Source organism: Nothoprocta perdicaria, unplaced genomic scaffold (assembly GCF_003342845.1).
Source record: "Nothoprocta perdicaria isolate Ctin4 unplaced genomic scaffold, notPer1 scaffold_152, whole genome shotgun sequence".
Lineage (NCBI taxonomy): Eukaryota > Metazoa > Chordata > Aves > Tinamiformes > Tinamidae > Nothoprocta > Nothoprocta perdicaria.
In genome coordinates, this window is record NW_020454672.1 from 883,632 (window position 1) to 911,415 (window position 27,784).

The 27,784-nt window shown below is 40.8% G+C and overlaps 1 protein-coding gene across 1 annotated transcript in view; it reads left to right on the plus strand.

Moving 5' to 3' along the window:
• The window catches only part of DLG2 (discs large MAGUK scaffold protein 2), a 597,632-nt gene that overhangs the window by 285,453 nt on the left and 284,395 nt on the right, over nt 1-27,784 (plus strand). The window contains exon 6 of the mRNA XM_026034918.1: nt 10,895-11,064. Coding sequence (XP_025890703.1) covers nt 10,895-11,064 — 170 coding nt within the window. The remainder of the gene's footprint in view (nt 1-10,894; nt 11,065-27,784) is intronic.

Here is a 27,784-nt window from a genome sequence, read left to right on the forward strand (position 1 = left end):
AAAAAAATTGGGAAGTTGGATCAACTTTTTGCCAAAACTTGCAACACTAGTGTATGGGGATACAGAGTCTGTCATTCCATGTGCTGGCAAAACTCTTGGCTGTGGTTGGAATAAGCACCTGGACTTGCTCGCAGACTCCAGCGGAATCGCGCAGCGCCGATCCTGCCTTCCCTGCTCCACCTCTGCAGCCCCAGGTTGCAGGTTGTGCAASTACCAGCGTGGACGCCCTGCTCGTGTGCTGCAATCCCACACGTTGCTCTGAGCCCCTCGGGATGAAAAGCAGGATGGTTTTTCCAGCCGCCTGAAGTCCATGCTRCTTCATGCTGCAGCCATCTCTATGCTGAATATCCGTCAGGTAACATGGCAGTGCTGATGCTCCAAAGTGCCTCTTTTTTCCTAATGAATGAGGAACTGTCTCTACCCTCTTGCATTTTATCRCTACACCTCTGTCTGGAGTAGCTTTCCTCAGACAAACCGGAGCTGAAGGGAGTGTTCCCCACTTGCCRGCACAGGAGCCAGGGAAGCAGGATGGCGCTGGGGGTTCGCCCTTGGCTTTGGCAGTGCTTTCCTCCCGCGGCGCTGAAGCCTCCCCATTGCTGGAAGGACTATCGGGACGGCTGCCGTGCCGTGGATCAGGCTGAGGGGCTGCTGCGCCACACGACCCGGCTCGTCTTTGCCAAGCCCCTCGGCAGCGCTTGTCAAAACACCGGCGGCGCCTCCTGCCTTATCCGTCCCAACTGGTTTTCCCACACAAACCTGAATTCAGGCACAGCTATGTCGGCCCGGGTGGATGTTTCCACCTAGATGCTCCTTACGCACCACAACCCAAGGCAAGCCGGGGGACAGSACCCAAGTGGCCAGGGTGGCCGAGAAAGCCAAGCCGCCCTCTTGGCCCAGCCTGGGGCCACCTGCCCTGGCATTGTGGCCGCCTGGCAAGCGGGGATGGCTCTGCCTCCCTGCGYGCTCGCACACCCACGCGGGCCGGGCAGCACGGGGAGGAGCCTCGCGGYGTTCACACGGCTTGTTTTCTTTTCTTTCTTTTTGTGCGTGCGTGTGTTTATTCCTCTTCCTTTCCCTCCGCTGCCTCTCGCAACGCCCCACAGCTTCTAAGCTCCCTTCCCTCCTCCTTCTCACCGCYGCTGGAGGCACGGGTGGCAGGCAGGGAAGTCCTCCCGTGGCCACCGGGGTGGCTGGAGCAGAGGGGCCAAGGACCRCGGGGCAGCGCCGGAGCGCGGCCGGAGGAATGGGAAGATGTGGTAAGCGCCGAGGGYGGCAGCAGAGCAGGGGCAACGCTCGCTCGTGGGAAAGGACGCTGGGAAAGGGGGGACACACGTGAAGGAAGAGAGGAGCAGCTCCTATGGGAAAAACCTGGCTCTGCTCCTTGGGCTTGCTCCGCTGCCTCCTGCCGCCCCTCGTCTCCCTCCTCCCTCCAGGCACTGGCGTGACTTAACTTAACCGTTGCCTTSCTCTGCGGCGCCTTCTCCCTCAGCTTACCAAAACCCATCAGAAACAGTCATTTAAACATCAAAAAAAAAGCCTTGCTTTCATGGGGCCTAGCAGCTCCTTGGCATTTGCTCACTTCATGAGGTGGCTTCCCCGTGTGCCACAGTCTGGGATACCCTGTCCCCAAACGCCATGTTTTTAGTGAACTTGCACCTGATTTCCTTGATCTGATAAGTAAAACCCCATCTTCTTCAGTGGGCGTGAGGTGCTGGAGCCTGCTATGAGCCTTGGGGCTTCACTGCATGTCCCAGCCCTTCTGGAGCTGATGATTACGTGTTTTGTGGGGGACAGAGTTTTATCTTAGCTTGGGTGTATTTTTTAGAGAATAACATATGAAGTGAGATCTGGAAAGATGTGCAGGAGATGTCCAAGATGAGGCCTGTCTAGCATGGGAAGGTAAATTTGCTTTGGGTTACATCAGCTAAGCAGTGACCAAGGCTTGGTGCCACGAGAGTCATCTTTGCTGCAAATGATTTAAAGTGCCTAGGCCTCCAAAAGCCAGTAAGGATACACACGATTTAGGTCAAAGGAAGAAGAAGGAAAAAAAAATCTATATGTATTTAGACTTCACATTTCCAAAGACTTTCTCTGCAGCCTGTGTGCAAATCAGATGGGTGTTAGCTACTCCTCCTCCATGAAGCTACACCCTATGATATGAGCTGCCATTAGGTAATGACTGTTTCTCCTTCCCATAGTGTTGGCAACAAGGTGAGGGTGTTCTTTGAGCTGTTAAACAAGCTCTTAAGGTCATTTTTTGCTCCCTTCCTCAGTCCACACTGGCAGGTGTCTGAGGTGGGCTCCTCTGTGGAGCATCCCTAACATCTYCCAATTTGAGCAGACAGATCCAGAATGATCCCTGTTGTAGCAAAAACCCTCTGCTCCCTCAGCTTACCTTGGGGCAGATATATGGGAAAGTTTAACTGTGTTCTTTTTCCTAATATGACAGTGTAAACAATGGTATTTGGAGGTGTTGTGGAATTTGCAATCGCTTTTAGTTCCTGCAGCTCGATAGCCATGGTCCAGGAGCGCATGATGAGTAAATTTTAAGTAATCCCAAGTCACATGTGATGAGCAATTCATAGCATTTATAAAACTTGAGATTTTATACAGCTGCAAATAACAGTGAAAAGGTCAAGTCATGGTTTACATGCAGTACTATGAAATTTGAGTAAGAAATTCACTTTTACAGCTGAGAATTAACTGAGATTACTTACTTGCCAAGCTTCTTTTTGGAATCAGTAATTTGACGTTTTGAAGCTTAGTACATTAGGCATTAGTATTTTTTTTTTAGTTTTCAATATATGCAGCAATTTAAGTTATGCAGTTTATTTGATTTGTAATAATTTAATAAGCTTTTTTTAATGCCTGTGAGCATTTGTCAATACAGCACTGCCTGCATTAAAACTTGCTCTCTACAAATTTCAGGTCTAAAAAGACTTCAGAATACCCCACTAAAGCYGAGCAAACTTTTTTTTTTGAGGCAACATTAGCTCCAAATTGCTTTTTAGCAGGAAAGGGGTAAATCAAGGCTTCTATTTTTTCTTTTTTTTTTAATTTCTGTGGAAAAATCACTCCCTTTCAGCCCACCTCTGAAGGGGACCTGTTTTTTACTTTCCTCCCTAGGCGAGCTTGCCCTCATCTTCCTAAAGCATAATTAGACCATTCAAACAGAGGGGTGCTGAGAGAAATGTCTATCTGTGTTTCCTCCCAAAGTCCTTGTAAAACAAATAATTATTAAGTGAGTCAGAGAACCCAGTGGTGAGAGTACCCCTTGGAGATGCAGGTAAAGGCTGTGAACTGGAGGTTTCCTAAGTCACGGATGAATGTCCTGAATATTGACCTGTGTTAATCCTACCTGCACCTGCATTAGCTTCTAATAGTGTTACAGTTTCTGCAAGATTCTTAAGTATTTCATCAAGCCAGGGTGAGAAGCAGAGTTTCTAGTTGTACTGAGGATATTTTTCCTGAATAATGAAATATTTCAATTGCAGTTTAAGARCATTACATTATACAAAGCAGAACAGCTTCACTGATGGAAACAGAGATAGAAAGGTTGCAAAACGTTTTTCTAGGAGGTGATATTGGATAATAAGAYGGCAGCTGGTAGTTTTGATTTTTGTTTCCCTTGATTGTCTAACCTTYTATTTTAATTTAAAGGGTATTAGAATGAAATGATTCCATTTTATTGAGTGCAGTAGTTTATTCAGTGTAAATCAAAGTTATACAGAGCCATAAATCATCAGCAGCTGGAAGAGTGTCATGGGTAAATATTACCTATTTCTTTCCCAACTGTTGTTGACTGCGTTCGGAAAGAAATACCAGGCTAAGTGGACCATTGGTTGACTTATGTCCTCAAATCACTTTAACATTTGCCTTTGCAGCTAACGACTATTTTACCCTATACATTTTAGCTCTTAGCTTCTCCATGAGGTGATAATCCAGGCAGCAGAGTGGTAGGTACCGTCATGAAAAGGGCTGGAAATYGAGGTAGGCTTCTCCAGCACTTGGTAGGGATGTGGTTAGGGATGTTCAGCTGAACAAATCCGTTGCATCTAGACTGAGAGCTGCTCACACTGCACGGACATGACTCTTTTTTTCTTTCCTGTACTTMTTTCAGTTAATAAGTAAAATAAGCTAGCTGGGAGATGGGAAGTTGCAGAGCTGCATTAATGTGGCCTTTCACCTGAGGTAATTGACCCAGGAGACAAATGCAAAGATGGATCTAGCTGGGTTCCCAGGCTAGACCTACCACTCTCAGTGTCTGAGCTATTTTAGGATTTCATTGTGCCAGTTTGATGTAACCTGAAGTCTCTTTGGATTCACAGTCTCCTCCATTCCAGGTGTTACCTTGATGGATATTTTTGACCAAGAGGGGCACCTAAGCACTCCCAAACAGACACCCAGTGATAAAGGGGTGCCTTGTAAAAGCAAAATGTTGAAATTGTGGTGAAAACACACGGCTTTTAAGCCACATCATYTGCTCAGTGCAGCAGAAAGGGTTAACTGAAGGAAGGCCCTAACCTTACCCCAGGAAGTTCTCTGAACTAGGATAGAATGCAAAAAGGATCCAGAGTATTTTAAACAAGAGATAAATTGCTGTCTGGCTAATCCTGTGCCTGGAGTGAAGGCTTTTAGCTGAACTTAAGACTTTAAAAAAATAATAAAAAAAAAAGAGCTGATGCATCCTGGATAGATGCTGAGTAAATAGAAGCATATTCAAGTTTCTAAATATATTTTCTTATAACAGTCTAGAAGCTGCAGGGACTTTTCCTAATTATATAGTGCAATATGCTGTCTGTTTCTGTCTTTTAATATCAAAAATAGAAACTAGTGTCACGAAGGAAATGGGAGAGAGAAGAAGAAATTCTGTGGATGATAAGAATATTCTGTGTTAATATTTTTACTGATATCGTTTCCAGCCACTTGTCTGAGTTCCAAATACAGTTGTAATTATGCAAATCCTTTAGTACATTTACATTTCATTGGGATGACTATGGTATTTGTACATGAGTAACGAAAGCAGTAGCAGCACACAATAAATGTAAGTGCCTTATAGACAGTACTATAGCTGTTACTGCTGGTTATGGGTCAGGTCTTGGTAAGGATCTTGGTAAGATTGCATCTTGGTAAACATGCAATCATTTGGGGCAGTAACACATGCTGAAATTCAGAAGGATTTTCTGAAATTTAAGTAATAAACTGACAATTTGGTTTTAGCCTCCATTGTGGAACTATACTAAAGCTTTTAAGTCCTGTGATAGGACAGGTGTAAGTGACATTTGTGACTTTAAGCACTCCTGTGTGCAGGTGTGAAATGTTTGACTGCATTAGGGGAGCTATTTTTACCTCCTAATTCATCACTGGTATWTGAAGGAGAACTTCCTCTGCCTACCTTCCTGTGCAGCCCACGCTGCTGTCACCTTCTGGAGGAGGGACATGAGGTTCTTGCTAGCAGGYCCTGAACGAGGGAATCCAGTCATAACTGAGACTTTGCATTGACACGTAGAGAGTGAGTGGGATCCACGTTGCTGCAGGCAATTTTTGCTGCACCTTTTGCATCCTATCATTTCAGAGGGCCCATGCTAGAGGTGGAAAGAGGGATGCCTCTTTTTATCCCAAACCACTGCAAAGATCCAAAGCAGCAAAGAGTGAAATCCAAGCCAGCTAGAGCAGCTTCAGGTCTCCCTCTGCAACCTCACATCAACAACTATCGTACACCAGAGAACAGACTTGGTTTCCATTATATCATAGTCATATCTAAGTATACATTGAAATCAAAAGCACCCCTAGCATTCCAGATGCAGTCGGTTCAGAAGACTCTGGGCCGAGAATCAAAGCGTGGAGCCGCGAGGCTGCATCCGCGCGGTGCTGGGCTCAGCCGAGTACACCCTGCTCTTGGCAGCACTTGCTAGCTCAGCCACYGCAGCCTTGGGGCGCCACGCAGCTGACACACGGGAACTGGTTTGCCAGCACAGGTGGAGAAAACTTCCACCTCTTTGTATTTACTTACAGAAATGCAGGGGAAGAGAGTAGTTCTTGTCTTTACATGCATGCAACCTGCAAGCTCTGTGAAGTGCAGAATTTTCAGTCTTCATCTTGTACTCTGGGGACCCATGACAAGGGCGAATGCAGCCAGGGAAAGGCAGAGAGCTGCTTTTATTTTGTATGTATTATTTATGTTGATGTGCTTAGAAGCTGCAGTGGGGATTAGGCAGTCTTTGAGATGAGCCAGGAAGGTGTAGAGTCTTTTCCAGAAAGTTTATTTAGACTGAAAACAGGAGGCAAAGAAAGTGGAAAATGAGCGGGCTTTTAGTCCTCTCTTAAAAGACTATGAAAAAACAAGTGACTTCTGAAGGCTGCACAGGAACTGCTGGGATTAAGGTGCCAGGCGGTGTCCTAAAATAAAGAATTATATTGTATTGTTCTTTGAGCTATTGAGTTGTAATTGAATGGTCTCACTTGCAAAAGATTTTAAAGAAGGCAGGCCATCTTCTCAGTAATGCAATATTTAATTTTTAGTTCTTATTTGTGCTCCTCAGGAATGCAGACTAGTCTGCTGTTGCTAGAGGAATAGGTTAGATTTGATGACACATCAAATAAGGCAATGCATAACATACATTTGCTTTTACATTTTTTAATTGCTGTTAAAATACAGCAAGGTTTTCTGTTATAGATTTGTGTTGTTTGTCTAAAACCCAGTTAAATTCTGTTTTTTTTTTTCTGCCAAAGCTATGCCTTTTATCAAGCGTATTTAAACCTGTAAGTGTTCTGTGAGATGATTTGTAATTTCTTCATAAAATATAGAGTCAAATGTTGCATTTGGATTGGATAGTACCTTCAAATATATTTTCATAAGTGTTTGATGCTTTTTAGTTTCCAAAAAAAAGAACCAAAAATGGCAAATGAGATCTTTTCTGTAAAGGTTGATCCACTTATTTTTAAATTAGATATAACAGCAACTTTGTACTGCTTTACAATATCATAAAAGGACGTGAGTGTAAATGTGAATTTTCTACTGAAATTGGATGATGTGCCTGGTGAATAGCTGAATAAAGGGTATTAGGGTCTTCCTAAGCAAACATATGGTATATGTATGTCATTGCCATTTAGTTTTAACTCTATTTTCTCTAATTGGAATGGCAGATCTGAGGGCTGCTGTGTAGTAAAATTGAGATCCCAGCCTTTATTCTGAATTCATGATTAAAAATAATAATAAAATGCATTTCTCCTTAGAAAGAAGTAACAAGAATTCCACTCTCCCGACCCTCATATATTGTAAATTCTTTTTAACGTGAGAGAGGGTGCATAACAGGGTTAAAAATAAATGAATAAAAAGAGACACCTACCTATCTGTGTTCATAACCTGCTGGACTGATTCTCCTGGGGTCAGGTAATATTATGATTCATCTGTTTCTTTGGAACAGGATAATAACTAGTCCCTGTAGCTTGTCTCTTTTAATCTTCCTGCTGAAAGTGGTGTGTTAGCATGATTTCTAGAAGAAAGCAAGCACCAACTCTTTGATAGCCCTATCAAAGTTTGAGGAAAGTGATTAGACAGAGCAGAAACAAGGCAGTGAAGTGAAACTCAAGTCCTCTGTCTTACRTTGCCTACCTGATACCTAAGGAATTTTGCCCTGATCTTCCCTTAATAACAGTATTTTTATCTTGACTGCAAAGCTTTGCTGAAAGATTAACTCCAGATCAATTTCATCATTTTGGAAAAGATGGTGGARAAAGAGAGATTTACTTGGAAATAATCTGTTAGTGGTCACTACTCTGCGATACATAAATGGAAAGCAAGTTTACTGAGTTTTTTTTTTTTGAGAAGCAGGACTACCCTGTTAATAGACYACAGATTACATTGGAGATGTCTTCATAACAGCTATGAAGCGTGGATAACTTCAAGATTTTCAATATTATCATTATTGTACCAGTTCTGTACAGATCTGTCCCGTTTTTTCAAGCCAGTGGACCTTGGTTTGAGCAGGACCTGAGAGTGCCTTGTGGGTTCAACATTTCAGTGTTGTGCTGGTCCCAAGAGATCTCCATGTCCCTGCCTGAGTTCTTGGGCCCCACAAGTTGCAAAATATCCACAGTCAATTGCTGTGGTGTCAACTTAGCTCCTTTATGGACCCACACAAGGGCTAATACTTCTCAGCAGGGTATTGCTGAGGACTCTTTGGCACCATGTTAGACTGATGCCTGCACGGTTTCTTAAAATCTATAAGCTTAGGAGGAGAGAGGCAGGTCTAGAACAAATTGCTATGAAGTCTTTAAAGAACAGTGCTTTAATTAGTTGGTTTAGTGCCATATTTTGCTATTTTACTTTAGGTTTATGTTGCTGCAGTATTGGTAGGTAACTAGGAGAGCAGAGCTTGAAACTGCTGAGAACACTGCTCTGAAGATTTGGATAGAAGGGAAGAGTGTCCTAAGCCTTCTGCCACAGGCTTCTGTCTTGAAATAACAGCGCTATGCAAAACATGGGCCCTGAAAGCCTTCTGCATAGCTTTGAGGGGAAAAACAAAACTTATATGCACATATGTATACGCTCCTGAATATTGCACTTCTTTTAGTTGCAGGAAACTCTTTGCCTGTGAGAGAGAAAATAATCTATGGGATCAGAAAGGTGCACCTGAATATGTAGAACTGTGTGTGTGCTCATCATAACAGATTGGATAGGGTAATTATTGGCATCCTGCTTGCATAGGAGAAACTTCGTATTTTGTTACTCTTATATTCATCCTGTAATGGCATTAATTTTTGCATGGTTTATAAAAGAYGGTTATATTTTTAAAAAGCATTTAAATCTAGAATGGCAGAGTTTGAACACTGAGATGCGAAGTCTGGTATGCCGTACACATCTTCTTCCAAAGGCTTTTGCATTTTCGGTAGGTGGATGAATGTGACTTACTGGTTTGGGCAAGTTAAGTATGATTTTATGTTTTTTATTGACTCTCTGTAGAGTACAGGACTTATCTCTTAGCAGGAGGCATCACTAGAGYGTTTCTTTGTAGGAAATTTTATATATACAAGGATATGTAGTAATGTTGATATTCATCATTGCCAGGCATAAAGTATATGACAACATAAATGCATTTTACATTTTTTCCCCTTTTCATCTTCAAAACTATGCAATGGTTAGGATTTTGATTTGTTCATTAGGTGTTATACGGCCAACAGTAGCTATGGTAATAATAAGAGTCCAAAATTTGAAAAGAATCAGATACATGGCAAGAATCAGATACACGACAATATCAATAGAAAGATAGAACAGCACCTTAGACATAATTACTGTATGTCTAAGTAGGAAGTGGTAGCAGGATGCATTCATGATTTATTTAAAAGCATTATTTAAAAGCAAGCAATTTATATTAGAGCACTTATTAATTTGACAGCCAAACCACCCAGTTATACATTTGGAGAATTAATACTTCTGTCAGGGAAGGAAAGCAACAGATCAGATCAWTGAATGCAAACTGGAAATTTTGCAATACATCAGTGCTTATCAGAAAGGACACTTCAATTTTCTTTCCTTTCCAAATGGAACCATTGTCAGTTGAAAGCTGCTCTAAGGACTTCCTTTCGCTCTATAAATGTTGCTTCAAAAGGCTGACAAAACAATATGTTTTGGTTTCAAACAGTTTCTTAATAAAAATGACAGCTTAAGAACAAAACAAAAATCCAAGTTCTCAGAGATATGTTATATTTTTTTTCTCACTTCATTCTCCCTCTGTGCTAGGACTCCTAAGCAATGTACTATTCAAGTCTTCTCTTGCTGCAATGGGTTATTTTCATATTTGATCTTTTGCATAAAATGTTAAGGGAAATATACGGGGGAAGCGGGAATATTTTAGCATCCTTTATTTTCTTCACTGATTGTCCCTTTAGTCAAATAGAATAACACGCTCATATATATTTGCTGTTTTCTTCAGTACCTAAATTACGTACAAGCATCTCACAGCAAACAAAATTTGCATGCATAAGAACAATGTAGTTTTAGTTCACCTCGTTTTTTTGGCACTTGTGTGTCCCCTCTTCCCAAGCATTGCTAAAGATAAGATGGTTCAGCAGTTAAGCTCTTAGCCCAGTGCTTTAGAATTTGGGTTTAGTGTTCTTAGACTACAAATTTCCCTTCCAGACAAATCTATAATGTAGGGAGAATACTACCCTAAACAGGACATTTTGAGAGTCAATAAATTAGTTTATCCTAAGATAATATAGTAGATGCCTTTAATAAGGTTTTGAGGGAATTTCATTAGTAGTTTTTTTTTTTTTTTTAATAAAATAGATGGTATTACCACACAGCAGGTCTCAGACCTGTTAGTGATGAAAATATGAGCAGTGATATTTACTTAAATTATTTAGTATGAAATGACCATTTTAAATTGCCTGTTTTCTGTAGGACAGCATTTGTACTTTTATGATTCAAATTGGTTTAAGGAGATATTTGAATGTTTACTGTTCTGTCTCTACTAAGCTAAATCAATTGTTTTCCTAAAGAGCAAGCATAGCAGTAATAGCTTTATAGCATGAAGCCTGGATGCTGTAACTTGATTATATCGTTGAGTAAAAGTTACTTCAATAAAGTCTCTGCAAAGTGGACAAACTGTTTCTTATTCATTTATATCATTGTAATGGATACAGCTCCAAATTGTGGAGGAGAACAGGGGATGGAGGTGAATAACTAGGGTTTAAATCAAATCAGGTGCATTGTTTGGGGGCCAATAATCATTCCAATTCCCTGAGCATYCTCACATATGAGGCACATTGCGCTGAATGTGTTTGGCAAACTTTGCAGTGAAGTGTTGGTTTCATTTTACACAACTGACAGAGCAGTCCAAGATACCAGCTGAAGCATTTACTATCTGTGTTTTTTCTGTCCTTCTTGCAGGGTCAATGACTGCATCTTGCGAGTGAATGAGGTTGATGTGTCAGAAGTCTCACACAGCAAAGCTGTGGAGGCCCTGAAAGAGGCTGGCTCCATAGTCCGACTGTATGTTCGCCGCAGGAGACCTATTCTGGAGACCGTGGTAGAGATCAAGTTGTTCAAAGGACCTAAAGGTAACTRTGAAAATGAAGACATCCATTTTAAACTTAATGCTCGACCTCCCTTTTTCCCTTGTTAACTGGGTGACTGACAATAGTGAAATACAATTTAGACTCCTCAACCTTAAAATTCATTGGTTGTATTTTTAATTTTTTTTCACTTCTAAATTATTTTTTTTCCTTATCACAGTAAAAGTGGTTCACTGCTTCCAAAGCAAATGCAAGATGCAGAAATACTGCCCTACATAGGCCATTGGCAGACAAATATTTTTCTTTACCAAGACTGCAACTTTCATTTAAGATGCTCTCGAATACTATGCTTTTGGATTCTCCTTTTATTTCGCATGGTTTGTGACTATCCTGCTTGTGGTCATCCTTTTATTTTTTCCTTCACCAAAATTCCWTGGAAGTCTAAGATGAAGCCTTAACTCGTCTAAATCTGCCTTATTGCTTCATTACAAGGGGAAAAGAAAAAAAAAGTCTTTTTGAAAACATAACTATAAATTGTGAAAGGTACTGCAAAAAGCTGGAAAAATAGTTTGTTAAAGTGAAAATTCGTTCATGGTAGAGATTCCATATCACTGTTATTTTTTAATTGTATTGCTTTATCTTTTGGAATTCTTTTTCTTGCTACAGTATTTCTGTTTAACACTAATTTCTAAAGCATCTATGAATAATGTGTAGGKTTTTTTTCCAGTGGTTTCCTCTATATCTCTTCTCGTGTGACTCTTACACTATACTTCTAGAAAATTTTTGATGCTACTTYTAGTTATATACTGTTTAATTGAAACAGCAATAACATAATCTGATGCTCTTGACAAACAGTAAAAAATTATAGGAGCTGAAGGTAAACTCCAAGCAGTCTGGATTCCTGTGGTCAGTTATAATGCTGAGTTGATATTCAAATGGAAAAACATCTATGATGAGGCTTTGCAAGTGCATKTAATGGTGGTGCAGAATGGTGGTGCAGTGACACTCTTTTAAAAGCTTTGGAATTAAGTAAGCATGTGCTAGGACAGAGAGAACCTAAAATTACCATATCCTTTAAGATTGTGATGAAGCAGTAAAAAATAATTCAGTGTGACCAAACCAATTGCTGAACTATGAAAATGAGCATGATAGGCAATAACTTATTAATACATTTTTTGCAAGATGTTTGTTTTGATTATATGCCTGGATCTATTTTATTTATTTATCGATTATCATAAAATAGAGTGAATACTAAAAAAGAGTCTTTTATGACCTGTTAGAGAAACGTTGCACCTCAGTGCTACAAACATCATTTTGGACCTATATTTTTTATGAACATAGTTTACTACAGTTATATTCTAAATATATTGAATTTTATTAAAGTGAATTACTTTTTAAAACTTTCAGTTCAATATTATAGAAATAAGTTAGCTGGAAACTTGTTTAGAAAAAAAAAGCTGATGAACYAGTTCTTTGCAAAAGCACTGTTTTTTTTCTCTTCATAGTTTAGGCACTTAGAAAACATATGCTTACATGTTTTCCATGTTCTGCAAATGAAAAAGAAAAAGGAAGAAAATATTATATAGATGGAAAATCTTCATATCAATACTAATTAGCCTGTCTGTAACAATTTTTCTTTGGATATGGAAGATTCTTCCATGAAATAAATATTCATAAGTCATAAAAATTTTGTGGAAGATGTTGCAAATAACCCCCTCCCTGGATCTTGGCTACATGTTTCAGTGCCACTTGTATGACGCTTACCTACTTGTATTTCAAGTATTCAGTTTGTGAATTGCTACTTCCCACCATTATTATAATGTGCAGGTACAACTTTAGTATTTGTAAGCCTAGACAGATATTTAGAAGTATTTTTCATTCCTCAGAGTCAAATTAAGATGTTTTAGTGTTCAGAGCAGGACTTGCAAGTCTATGTTGTAGTTCCTGCATCCTTCCTTCCTTCCTTCCTTATTCGTAAGATTACTCACAAAAGTGAATAAGTGAATTACAAGAAGGTTGTTCAATGCTAAGCTTACTGTAGCAAATATCTCTCCAAATGCTTCTTTTCCTGTCTCTGTTAATATATTAGTGTTTCATTCCTTACTGCACTGGGGATTTGCCACATGAAAGCAAGTTTTRTCTCCCACAGTACCACCTAAACTCAGAAATCACTAGTTTCCCTGCTTGTCCAGTAGATAATATCTGCCAGAAGTTGAAAGAGATAAATAAAGAACTTTGCAGGGTTGTTCATATAAATATTTTTCTAATTTCATCTGAAGTATTCAGGACAGGGGTTTTTACAAGCTATGAGTCAAATTAAAATAAAAAATAAAAAACCAAAAAACACTGTCCTTAATGAATGTTATTTTTTCTAGCTATTAACCATTATTATACAAGACATAGGTTAGTTTTACAGATCAGTTTTGAATGCAAGTTAGGTAGCAATGGCAAAAGTGAGGCCATGGCAGTGTGCTGCCAAGTGAGGAARTATCTGAGATGCCTGAGATCTTCTTAAGGCAGGTCCTTCTGCCTGATTCCTTCTTTACAAAACACTGTCCCACCATTTAAGTATGATAAAATACCATATAATGTTACTACTTGACCTTGAGTAAAGAGATAAATGGAAACACAAGTGCCTACCWTAACAGGAAATTGAGGTTTCTAACAAAAGTTCAACTATGTAGGCATTTAAATTGGTTTGCCACACCAGATTGATGTTATTGGCTGATCACAGAATGATTGAGGTTGAAAGGGATCATCTAGTCCAGCCTCTCTGCTCAACTAAGRACACCTGGAGTAGTGGGCACCTGGTCATATTGAGGTAGGCTTGGAAGATCTCCAGAGAAGGAGASTTTATCCATGTTCTGTTGAAGGTAATTGCTAGCTCTGATCACTGCAGTTTTTCTTCTTTTTCATGTACCAGGGAGGCTGTCTCTTGTATGTCTCTCCAGTCAGACACACAACTTCAGCACTGTTTGGATTTGCATGGCATTCAGTAAAGGGTGGGTTTGCTGCAGGTTTTAGCCCTCAGTGGCTGAGGGCTGTGACGGGAAGGATGGACAATGAAACTTTCCTATTGAAAACCAGTGGGATTAGGATACCTAATCTCTAAGTAATCTCTAAGTAATATGTCTTTCTTCCTCTATGTTGAAACATGGCAAAAATAAATTTAATAAAAATGTGTGCATCACAGTATTTCACAGAATCACAGAATATTCAAGGTTGGAAGGGACCTCTAGAGATCATCTACTACTGTGGTAGTTGACTACTAYAGGAAGGTTGGACTGGATGATCTCTAGAGGTCCCTTCCAACCTTGAATATTCTGTGATTCTGTGATCTAGTCCAACCTTCCTGCTCAAGCAGGCACACCCAGAGCGTGTGGGACAGGGTGGCATCCAGGCGGATTTTGAAGACCTCCAGAGAAGGAGACTCCACAACCTCCCTGGGCAGCCTGTTCCACTGCTCTGTCACCCTCACAGGAAMGAAGTTCCTCCTCACCTGGAGACRGAACTTCYTGTGCTYCAGCTTRTGGYCATTACCCCTYGTCCTATCGCTGGCCACCAGTGAAAACAGCCTGTCCCCTTCCTCCCTGCATTCTCCCTTCCTGAACTTATACATGTTAATCAGATCCCCTCTGAGTCTTCTCTTCTCCAGAGAAAACAGGCCCAGCTCACTCAGCCTCTCCTCGTACGGGAGATGTTCCATTCCCTTAATCATCTTGGTTGCCCTTCTCTGGACCCTCTCGAGAAGCTCCACGTCCCTCTTATACTGGGGAGCCCAGTATAAGGGCCTGGTCCTSAAAAGCAATCATGCACACACTTAAATATATATATTTATATATTAATGATGGCATTTGACTTTGTAATATAACTTGTGAATTAGACTTCCCTATGACCCTGCAATGGACTGTTTATAATGCGTGAGGGATGAATTCTGAACTTCAGTAGCTCTGTTCCCTGTGCCCCATCTGTTCAGAGATTATGGTGCTCAAGCCTGCTCGATTGCATTTGACTGAAGGATTTCTGAAGAAAGGAGTTCCATTGGCCTCTGAGATTCTCCAGTGATCCATGATGCCCTATCACACTGCAAATTTGCAAGGCTTTTTTCGAGCAAGGCTTTTGACACTGTCCCTCACAGCATCCTCCTGGGCAAGCTCCAAAGGTGTGGGATAGATGTGTGGACAGGGAGGTGGATTAGGAATTGGCTCGATGGCAGGGTGCAGAGAGTGGTTGTCAATGGTGCGGAGTCCAGCTGGAGGCCTGTACTTAGTGGTGTCCCCCAGGGGTCAGTTCTCGGTCCGGTCCTGTTCAACTTATTCATTAACGACCTGGATGAAGGGCTGGAGTGCTCCCTCAGCAAGTTTGCCSACGATACCAAACTGGGTGGAGTAGYTGATAGCCCTRAGGGCTGTGCTGCCATCCAGAGGGACCTGGACAGACTGGAGGACTGGGCGGYGAGAAACCTCATGAGGTTCAACAGGGGCAAGTGCAGGGTCCTGCACTTGGGGAGGAATAACCCTGGACACCAGTACAGATTAGGGGTGGACCTGCTGGAGAGCAGTCCCGCAGAGAGGGACCTGGGTGTCATGGTGGACGACAAGTTGAACATGAGGCAGCAGTGTGCCTTGGTGGCCAAGAAGGCCAACGGGATCCTGGGGTGCATTAAGAARAGCGTCTCCAGCAGGTCAAGGGAGGTGATCATCCCCCTCTACTCAGCCCTGGTGAGGCCACATCTGGAGTACTGCGTCCAGTTCTGGGCTCCCCAGTACAAGAGGGATGTGGAGCTGCTGGAGAGAGTCCAGCGCAGGGCTACCAGGAGGATCAGAGGCCTGGAACATCTGCCCTATGAGCAAAGGCTGAGAGAGCTGGGTCTGTTCAGCCTGGAGAAGAGGAGGCTGAGGGGGGACCTGATCAGCGTGTATAAATACCTCAAGGGAGGCAGTGAGGAGGAGGGGGGTGTCCTCTTTTCAGTGGTGGACAGTGATAGGACTAGAGGAAATGGCTTCAAACTGAAGCATTGGAAGTTCCACAGGAACTTAAGGAAGCATTTCTTCACTGTGAGGGTGACAAAGCACTGGAACAGGCTGCCCAGAGAGGTTGTGGARTCTCCYTCTTTGGAGATCTTTAAAACCCGCTTGGATGCAGCCCTGTGCCACGTGCTCTAGGTGACCCTGYGTRAGCAGGGGGGTTGGACTCGATGACCTCTGAGGTCCCTTCCAACCTTCGGCATTCTATGATTCTATGATTCTAAATTTACCTCTTCGGAAAAACAAAAAGTATTGAACAATGTGCTTTGATGTAAGATTATAGAAGTTGACTTTGATTTTTAAAGAGTCAGCAAGTAAAATAGAATTTTGCCTTCAGAAACTTTGTTCATTCGCACCTGGGATATTGGGTGCAATTCTAGACTCTCTAGGACTAGAGGGATGTGGAGCTTCTAGAGATGGTCCAGTGKAGAGCAACAARGATGAATAAGGGACTGGAGCATCTCTTGGAGGAAGAGAGACTGAGTGAGGTGGGCCTGTTTTCGCTGGAGAAGACTGAGAGGAGATCTGATCAATATGTATAAGTATCTCAGGGGAAAATGAAGGGAGAAAGGGGCCAGACTCTTCTCAGTGGTGGCAAGTGACAGGACAAGGGSAAATGTGTACAAGTTGAAACACAGGCAGTTCCACCACCATGTGAGGAAGAACTTCTTCACTGTGAGGGTGACAGAGCCCTGGAACAGGCTGCCCAGGGAGGTTGTGGAGTCTCCTTCTCTGGAGATCTTCCAAACCCGCCTGGMTGCCACCCTGTGCCCCGTGCTCTGGGTGTCCCTGCTGGAGCAGGGAGTTGGACTAGATGATCTGTAGAGGTTCCTTCCAACCTCAACCATTCTGTGATTCTGTTTTACACCAAGATTATTTAATACTGTACTTAATGATACCTAGAGGATAGCTAACGCTACAACGTCAAAAAAAAAAAAAAAAAAAAAAAAAAAAGATTAGCCAGACACTGCCACAGTTACTGTACAAAATAGACTTCTGACCTCAATTCTGTAGCAAATGTGGCATCTTAAAAGAACCACAGCTGCAGAAATTAAGCTTGGGGTATATGAAGCAGAACAGCTGAGTACCAGAAAGCTTGAGAGGAAAAATGGCAAATTTAAAAACATCAAAAAAGGACACAAAAGGAACAATACAAAGGATGGCTGATTCTGCCATCTGGAAATTCAGGCAGTTTGAGTATAAAATCAAATAAAAGTAGAATCTTGTTCTCTATGACTGTTCAAGAGTAACTGTCCTTACAGTGTTCAGACTGTGTTGCTATTGGGAAACGATAGTTACAGCTGCCCTTCATTCAGTCTGGTTTAGATGGAAAGGCTCTGAGCAAAATTAGCTGAACAAAAGTTGACCTGCATTTTGGTTTGGATTGGTGGCTGTAGTGGAAAATTCTGTGTTCTGTTATTTATCATCCCAGTTTGCAGTGACAAATCAAATATGTACAGAAAAATGCAGCAGAATTCAGTGTATTTTTGAAATGTCTAATAAAACTGACTCTGCTAAAAAATGTCTAAGCACATCAAAATATTTATTTATTAAATGAGAATGAAAATGCAAGAAGAAGAAATCTTGTAATTTTTGTCTACTAAAGCAAAGGCAAAGGTTAGCGTTTTATCTCAGGTACTCGCTGATACAGCAGTTAAAATGAGGCAAACAGCTTTTTTGTAAGTGAAGAGCCCCAATTATTTTTTTCACAATTTCAAAAGACATTGAGTAATTTTAAATCTTGCTTTTTCATAGATGATGGTGATTTCTTTGTTCAAAAGGGTAATGATATGTAGATTTTATTAATATAGTACTCCTTCACTGACATATGCCTGGCACATACAATATCTAATTTTCTTGTTATTAGATATGAACTACTGCTTAGCAAACCTTAGAATTTGGGGAGAGAGGCCTTGCAGTGCAAATTATATAGCCCTGAATAGACTTTGTTTTTTAAATTAATTTGTGATGGCTTGCAGCTTTCAAAATATTTTTAATTTCATGCTAAAAAATGAAGTTTCAATATTTCCAAAGTGTTTTGAGCAAATCAAGTTTTCCATAGTTTGAATTAACTTAAACTTTCTCATCTTTAAAGTCAAATTTCAGTCTTATGATCACTTCAACTGTGAATTTCCTTCTATTTTTCAGTATTCTCCTTGTGCTGTGAGTTTTTTCATCGGTCCTAATGTAAAGCAGAGAAAAATGCAGCAACTTAAGAGAACTGTAGAAAAATGAGGAAGCAGGCAAACATGGTGTAGACTAAACAAATTATTTAGGTTCTCAACTCTAATTAAAATTCTTCATTTCATATTAGTGTAATTCATTATCACTTACTAAAGAGAATGAAAAGAAAAATACCACAATTGAAACTAAAGTACCATTTTTTCGTGAAATGACTTTGCTTGAGGGGACTCGCATTTCATCATATCAGCAGCAAGTGCTCTGTCAACCCTAAAACATAATTTTCCAATTTTAAGATAGTGATTCAGAATCATCATTTAAAAGTTAACATCACTAAAAGGCATGCATTCCCTGCAGGCGAGGGGTGTCTAATGGAAGTAGTTGTGGCTATCTGCATAGTTTATCGCATGAAAGTGGTCTACTCGGGAAACTTATAAAATTAGAAAGCTCTGTGATAGGGCTATAAGAGCCCTTGCTATTTTTTTTTTTTTTTTTTAATATTGTGACATATTAAGGCTGCTCATGCCTTGTGGAGGAAAAATGGGAGGTTATGTCTTCACCTTCCTATTCTACAGACTCAAGATCTCATTTTCTGGTTTAAATGATGACAGCGGCATGCGGCTGCTATTCTCATCATATTTGGTTTTATGGCACAAATAAAATGTTAAATCTATTATCTGCCTTCCATCAGCATAGGCTTGCAATGTCACCAGTATAAATCACTACTAATGAAATAATGTGAAATATTTCTTTAATGTGAAATCTTTCTTTTATGTGCCCCTGTTCTCAGCTGGATGATTCTATGGCCTTACAGTAGGAGATGGTATCTGAGTGTTGTCAGGTCAGGCCAAGTTTGGACAGCTTTGGAGCTAAGTAGTCGATGGAGAATCTAATGCTTTTTCCCATCACCAACATGTGTTGGTGGTAATGTTGGATCATAGTTTCAAAAGTATCCCTCTGGTTGCTTGTATCATTATTTAAAATCCTGGATCTATCCAGGAGGTCATTTGTTCGAAATTTTACATTTTGGTGGGCTTACCTCACCTTTTTTCTTTCCTATCATTTCCATTTGCACTACAGAGAGAAYTTAGAGGAGCATGTAGCAATTTATATGATAACACAATTTATTTTTACATATATATAATTAATATAAATTACATATCCACATGTATACATATACACATATGTGTGTATAAACGTTTGTGTGTGTGTATAACTTCTTCCTCAGAACCATTTATTTCTCAGTAACTACCCAAACAGTTCTTAAGGGGCCTGGGTTAATATGCAAAGTGAACATCTAATCCCCTGGTAGATTTTAAGCATCGGTTCCAGAAATCTCACATGAAAAGTGAGATTTCTCCTGAAATGAGCAGTCTTTTTTGCAGCTCCGTCATGATAACTATTTCTGAAGTGGTGCGGTAGCAATTTCAAACTGTAGTGCTATATTTTAATAGCCAATTGAGCTGGCTATAAAAATACAGCAYTGAGCATTAAGATCATTACTAAATTACTTCAGCAATACTTACTGATGAAGCAGCTCCAGCAGAATATGGTTCGTCTTAATGAGCTGTGGCTGCTCTTGAGCAAAAGCAGCAGCTCAGGGAAAGATAAATGTGCACGTAGGCTTGGATTTTTTTTTTGGATGCTAGGACCTGTAGGGTTTTTTGGTTTTTTTTTTTTTTTTCAATGAAAATGGGAGAAAATCTGTTGTGTTTTTCCTTTCTGTATTAGGTAGGAATTTCATATTACTCTCCAGTTGCCTGGATAATTTCATCAGCTCTGACTGTAGACTAGTGTGCAGCAAAGTGACCTTGTTTTCATTCTTTACTGTGTTGCCAATCCTTTTATTGAGATGTCCCATATTAATTCCTTGCACCATAGCCAGTTTAACTCTATAGCCTCACTGTGAAAAAATGTGGGGTGGAAGATGTTGTTTTCCTGTTTATTTGTCCACTTTGTTTATACATTCAAAGAGATGATGCTTTTATCTTYTGTGCTCAGCAGCTGGTTCTCTCGCTTTGAATGCATCCCTAGATCTGGCTTGTAGTTTCCCTGTGGTTGAGAGCAGAGCATTTTTAAAAAATCTGTCTTTGATTTATCATATACTTGTGGAAATGCTTCAAAGGAATTTAACCAGCAAAGTTCTGATACCTCATGCACTGCTGARAAGTTCCTTGCACCATCTTTGGCCTTGGATTTGTCGGTTGTGAACTATGCAAAAATGCAGAGTCTGAGCTTTGGTATGGTATTTGATGTCATTGCTACCTGCACGATTCTTCTTTACATCTTTACCATTTTTTTTTTAAATCCCACAGATTTATCACAGAATCACAAAATGATTAAGGTTGGAAGGGACCTCTAGAGATCATCTAGTCCAAACCCCCTGCTCCAGCAGGGATACCCAGAGCACGGGGCACAGGGTGACATCCAGGTGGGTTTGGAAGATCTCCAGAACAGGAGACTCCACAGCCTCCCTGGGCAGCCTGTTCCAGGGCTCTGTCACCCTCACAGCAAAGAAGTTCTTCCTCACATGCAGATGGAACAGCCTATGTTTTGAACTTACATCCATTACCTCCTGTCCTGTCACTGGCCACCACTGAGAAGARTTGGCCCCTTTCTCCCTACATTCTCCCCTCAAGTATTTGTACATGTTGATCAGATCCCCTCTCAGCCTTCTCTTCTCYGAACTAAACAAGCTCAACTCAGTCTCTCCTCATATGAGAGATGTTCCAGTCCCTTAATCATTTTTGTCCCTCTCCGCTGGACCCTCTCTAGAAGCTCTACATCCCTCTGATACTGGGCAGCCCAGAACTGCACCCAATACTCCAGGTKYGGCCTCACCAGAGCTGAGGAGAGGGGCAGGATCCCCTCCCTTGACCTGCTGGCAACACTCCTCCTGATGCAGGCCAGGATCCCATTGGCCTTCTTGGCCACGAGGGCACACTGCTCACTCATGGTTAACTTGGTGTCAACCAGGACTCCCAGGTCCCTCTCCATGGAACTGCTTTCCAGCAGGTCGACCCCTAATCTGTCCAGGTGCCTGAGGTTATTCCTCCCCAGGTGCAGGACCCTGCACTTGTCCTTGTGAGCTTGTCTTTATCTCCACCATTTAGTGAACTTTTGGTCTGTGTCAAACATTATGCAAATTTCTAGTTAGTCTTGGCAAACAATTTTTTCCAGTTCTAATTTTTCCTCCAGACCAAGTATGCTACAATTAGCACAGGTCTTGTAACATTGTATTTTGGAACATGCCTTTGTACTCCCTTTTCCTTCAGAGTGTAGCTTTCTGGATCAGGGAATATTTTCATCACTTCCCATTCTCCAGTGCTGTGTAAAGAGTTAAAAGGGATCTTTTGTAATTCCCCTTACATTATATTTGCTGTTGTCTGGCTGCGTAAGAAAGGGAGGAGATGCTGCAGACAGAGTGGCAAAGCATTAATTATCTGGTCATTATATTCAGATATGCAATAAATCAAAAGAAGTGCAAGGAATGGCATCAAACTACTGGGCTGAGTGAGGAAAGAAGCCCTTGTGCATGCAGAAGGCCAAGAACACTTCTCTGTTTTCTCTCTTTATTTCTTTTTTAGTGGGGGCAGTAGGAATTCTCCATGGAATAACCTTTTTTTACCTGCTGTAGGGTCTTTTGCTTACATTCCACAGATAAGTTTAATAGAAACRTTCTGCTTGGTGTAATAAACCATTGTGTAACCACCACTGTTGTGAGCCTGATGTGGCATCCTGATGCAGCCTAAGATACCTTAAGGCTTTTAGTGTCCTATATGGGATGCATTCACAGACACGACATCTGTCACATGCAACTGTAACTGGAAACTCCTTATGGTTGCCTTTTTGCAGAGCCTGATTCTGTTTTGAAAATAAAGGCAAATGGACAGATTAAGCAGATGAAATTACAGAGCAATGAATTTATTCTTTATTATTTGTTTTATTTCTACTTTACATTTCTATTGTTTAGTTTATTTCTGTCTTCCTAATAGTATTTTAGATGTCCAGAATTTTTCCTGAGAAATCTGCTTTCTGAAAGACAACACACATCACCAAAATACTGTAGTTCTATGAACAGCACCTGTAAAAGGTGTGCTTAATTAAATTCACATAACTTTGTTACCTGTTACTGTTCATTTTCCTTTTTTTTTTTTTTTTTTTTGTGGTAACTCTAAGCACAGAGAGACAGAACTTCCACGCCTTCTGAGAAGTCATTAGAGCTTCTAAGAGCTGAGAGTATTAGGACTTGGTGAGGTTTTATAGGTGCAAGTGAAAGAGTAAATAAAATTTAAGTATTCTGAAGCTACTTAAGAAAAAATCTAGATTGTGATTATTATTTTTCTATTTATCTTATATCAGAATTTGGAATTAAAAAAGAGAAGTATAGTATAGCAGCTCTGAGCATCTGAAGCAATAGCTCACTCAGAAGCCTGTTGGCAAAGTGATTAATTGCAAATAGTCATTTATAGTCATTTGTGTGATTGTTGTCATTTCATATTCAAATCTTTTCTGCAGCTCTGTCATCCTCATTTTTCATTTGGTATTCTGAAGTTTAAGCATAAATGCAGTTAACCTTACTGAAAACAAAGACTAACTCCTTTTTAGGGGAGTCTTAGCTAAAAATTGGTAACTAGATCTGAACACTTGGCAAATAGAAATAAATTTTGCTATTTTTTTTTTTACTACTTGCTATTTTAAATCATTTGCCCAACAGCTTTGCAGAACTGCTTCCCTACTGCTAGTTTTTTTTAGACTTTCTCTTTYGGCTCAGATGGAAAGAGTTACTTGGAGTATTGGGTGCAGTTCTGGGCTCCCCAGTRTAAGAGGGATGTGGAGCTTCTAGAGAGGGTCCAGCAGAGAGCAACAAAGATGATTAAGGGTCTGGAGCATCTATCTTACGAGGAGAGACTGAGTGAGTTGGGCCTGTTTAGCCTGGAGAAAAGAAGGCTGAGAGGGGATCTTATCAACATGTAGAAATACATGTACATGTAGAAATACATGTACATGTAGAAATACATGTAGAAATTCTCACCTGAGGGGAGAATGTAAAGAGGATGAGGCCAAACTCTTCTCAGTGGTGGCCAGTGATAGAACAAGGGGAAATGGATATAAGTTGCAACACAGGAAGTTCCATCTCCATGTGAGGAAGAACTTCTTCATTATGAGGGTGACAGAACCCTGGAACAGGCTGCCCAGGGAGGTTGTGGAGTCTCCTTCTCTGGAGATTTTCCAAACCTGCCTGGCTGCCACCCTGTACCCCATGCTCTGGGTGTCCCTGCTTGAGCAGGGGGGATTGGACTAGATGATCTCTAGAAGTATCCTCCAACCTCAACCATTCTGTGATTTCATRAGATCCTTTGCCATTTGCTGTGAAGCAGATGATTTATGCAGGTAAGAATCCAAGGCCCTGATGGAAATGTGCCGCCTCAGGACAGGAGACCAGGACCGCCAGCTCCGGGGCTCACAGGCCATGAGCGTAAACATGGTCACTGCTGGGGCAGATTGGTCACGGCCGTGCAGGGCAGCTGATCTGTGTGGCTGCAGAGGAGAAGTCTTCACAGTTGTTGCACATTAYACCCCCAGTAAGCTCAGACTTGCTACAAAAGCAAAGTTTAGTCTTTCGGTGTCCAAAGTCTGTGATTCTTGGCACATTTCCTCTTTATTAGAAGTGAGAAAGCCATGAGAGAGTATAGGTTTTTTTGGTGTGTTTTCCTCCCTTGCAGACACTCATTTAAGAAATTTGTCATTCTCAGCCTCTTGGGGCGATGGCAAGGTGATATCTTTCTCTCAACATGAAGCATTCAGTGTGCCTGGAAGATAAAATAAATTCTTGTGACCTGTTCCATGCTACGCTTTTGTCTGCCTTTAAAACTGTGTTAGAAAATCAAACGGACAGCTTAATGCTCCTGTCTTTAGTTCCTCATTTCTGAGACAAATGACAATTTTGGGACTTTAAAAAACCAAAGTATATCTGTGAAATAAGTTGACTGTGCATTAGCTCATAGAGCTGAAAAATTCTGAGAGCATAGAGCACTCTGTTCAGTATCCAGCACGTAGGCTCCTAAATTTTCAGCAATAATTTGTATGAACAATTTAGAGCTAGTTCATGGGGTTTAGGAGGAATTTTGGTCAATTGTTTCCTCTGATAGGAAGAACGGTTGAAAAACAAGACCTTAAAGAGCTGAAGGGACTGTAAAATAGGATATAATGGTAAAAATAAAATCTTTAGTCTATGTTAAAGGACGACTTGCATAAGTTAAAAGAACATGCTTGCTGAAAGATTTTTACTTTGTAAAATGGTGTTTTCAAACAGGATATAATGGTCTTTTTTCTCCCTCTAAATTATGTTCGTGTTTCTTGGGATTTTTTTTTCCCCTTAATTAAGCATTTAATTTAATTAAGCACTGGAAGAGGCAGCCCAGAGAGATTGTGGAGTCTCCTTCTTTGGAGATCTTCCAAACCTGCCTGGATGCCACCCTGTGCCCCGTGCTCTGGGTGTCCCTGCTGGAGCAGAGGGGTTGGACTAGATRATCTCTAGAGGTCCCTTCTATCCTCAACCAGTTCTGTGTGATTATGCAAAGCACTGTGTAGGCTATCGTATAAAGTGAACAGAAACACAAAACTGCCCACCCTGAGAACATAAGACCTGAAATGAGAAAGTATAAAATTACAGCAAATCATTTTATAAAGTTGTTTAGTGCGGGCAGGTTTCTATTTCATATGCTATGTCTGAAAAATGAGTTTAGTTGGCATAACTAATAGGTCAGATGTGAATCTTATCCTTAATCTGTAGGCTGGATGTGTAGGATTTATATCTTCTAATGATAATCAAACACCATAGCCAAAATGTCTGACAGATCATTTTATAATACTTCTAAATATTATAATGGCAAATGATGTCGTTTCTGCAATGCTAAGGAAGTAATTGTAATTTAGAGATGTACATCTAAATGAGACAAGGTCTCTTGTGACCTTGGTTTTCACAGGAAGGTCATCTGTGCTGTTGTCATGATTAAAACCAATGACAGAAAGACAAGACTTCAACTTTAAAGAAGCAACAGGCCAGGCAGCACTTATTTAAGTTACATATTTTTACACTTGTGGGTCCTGYTGGTCTTGATCCCAGACCACTCCAACTTGGCTGATGAAACCTGAGTGTTAACAGTGGTTATTTTTGAAACCTTGTGTGGAGAGGGTGAGGTGAAAAACTGGAAAGGGCAAATAGCAAGTTTGCCTTTACTGAAGTGAACAAGAGGAGCCAGAGCTTTGCCTTCAGAATGCCAGAGGAACACAGGAACTGTTAGGGAAACTCTTTGCAAGCACCTGGACAGAATCAGAAGACTAATGGTTAACAGGCAATACCTTTCCTATCACACATGTCCTATCACTTCGTTTGTGTAATTCTTGTTCACGTTTTTCTGAGATGGCACCATATGCTGGGAAGGTTTAACATTGAAAGCAGACTGCAGAAACAAACAAAAACCCCACCAAGATGCAATGCAGCAGCAGCAAGTGCAAGGAACAAGCAATCCAATAGGTAATGCTCAATAGAAAGCTGCATGGGGTCCTGAAGAAAAGGGTATAGGACTCTGTTAGCTGTAGTACCTTCTACATAATGTCATGCTGTGGTGAAACACAAAGAATATAGTGAGATTTATAAATTGAGGTGTAGTTTATGGGACATGTGAGCAATCCTTTCATCTTTCCCAGGTAAAGCCTTAGCTAGAGAGTGCTGCCTTTGAGCTTTCCACTTCAAGAAAGATGTTGGCCAGTTGGAGGGACTCAGGGGGAGGCAGTAAAAATGATCAGAGATTTAGAAAGCACATCCTACAAGGAAGGACTGAGTGATCTGAAGTCATTTATCTGAAAAACCAAAGACTTAAAAGGGGCTGATGGGCTCCTGATAACCGCCTTCTTGCTTTGCAGCACGTCTTTGAAGAAGGGGTTTGCTCTATGTGGAACAAAACTTGATAGATTATGATAAGCAAGACTTGGATTGAATTTTAGGACAAATGAGGACAGTGCTGTGTTAAATTACAGGACAGATTACCAAATTCCCAGAATTTGAGATCTTTGGGTGCCTCAGACATCGTTAGCCTTGATGTAATTCTAGTAGGTTCTACCTCAGACTGAGAAAACAGAAGAAATGATCTGTTGAGTTTCTCCAAGCGCCATGTGATCATAACACAATTTTCTTTTCTCACTGCAGGATGAAAACAAACAGCAGGACAGAGCTAGTTAAACCTTCCACCTGCAAAGATAAAGAGGGTATCTTCTAGACACAAAACAACTTTTCCACTGCCTGTTCTCAACTTCAATTTAGTATTTTAGATTTTCCTCTTTTTGCGTTTCTTGTGGCTAAGAAGGATGCAACATTTTTAGCAAAGACTCTTYTTGACATATGAGAATCGTAATGAAYATCAGAACAGATATACAGCACCCTTAAACTGCCTTTGTTCGTTGACATCCTGTTAGGATTTCCTTGGCCTTTTTTTCTGGGGCTCAAGCCAGAATCATGCTCCTGAGGAGCAGGTTGGTCACATTGACGTCTGATTGTCTACCAAAGGCTGGTCTCACAGCAGGTTTTCAGCACTTGCAAGCTGGTCTCCTTTGCTTTAGACTGCACTGAATCTTTTAGTGCTAGATCTTGACTTCATTTGCAGCCACTTCTGCAGATTATGGGCAAAGCTGAGTTTCTTTGCATCAATATCACAGTCGTCTAGGATTTGGATTCTGCATTTGTGGGCCTCACTGAGATTGAGCTCTTAATCCAAATAGCTGCCAAAAATCTCCAGGTAGAAATGGCCAAGTGCTGCTAGCCCATTCTTTCTTCCTCACAGGATTTCACTTGTTCAGAACTGTGTATGTGGTTCCCTGGGACCTACAACCTACCTTTGGCATTGTGGAGGGTACTGTTACTACTAGGGACAGCTGATGGAAAGCCCATGCTAATTCCCCGAGACACAACTTCGAGAGCAACACAAGGTCTTGTATTATGGTATATTTCATAGAAAGCCCTGATAAAAGAATATTGGGGGAACCAAAGAGAATCTGTAGTGTAACCCAGCATGAAACAACCACATTTAAATATTATAACCCGGGTTTCCACACTATTAAGCACAAGCTCTTAGAAAACCTTGAGAGCTCCAGGACCAGCCTGGAAAGATCTATATTGCTGAATGCAGATTTTTAAATATGAGTTCAGAGTATCATGCTAAATAAGTAGAGTAGAATGCCCCTAGTAAACATGCAGCATAATGTATAAAAAGAGACAAACTTCTTATTTTACTGACTTTACTCTTTGAAAACAGCATGCTTCTCACTGGCAAATAAAGTGGTATTGTTTCACTTTTGTTTCTTATAGCATTGCACAAAAGCAGCATGAGTAACTGAACTGAGGGACTAGAGTTGTAGGAGACAGAAAGATTCAAACCCAGGTGTAGTAGCTCATGAATTCATTTTCAGAGTGCCTTCACCTGCTACTATAGTTCAATAAGCATTACCTCTCATTTTACCCTGTGTCATCTATATATGTAAACTTTTAACATCAGTAC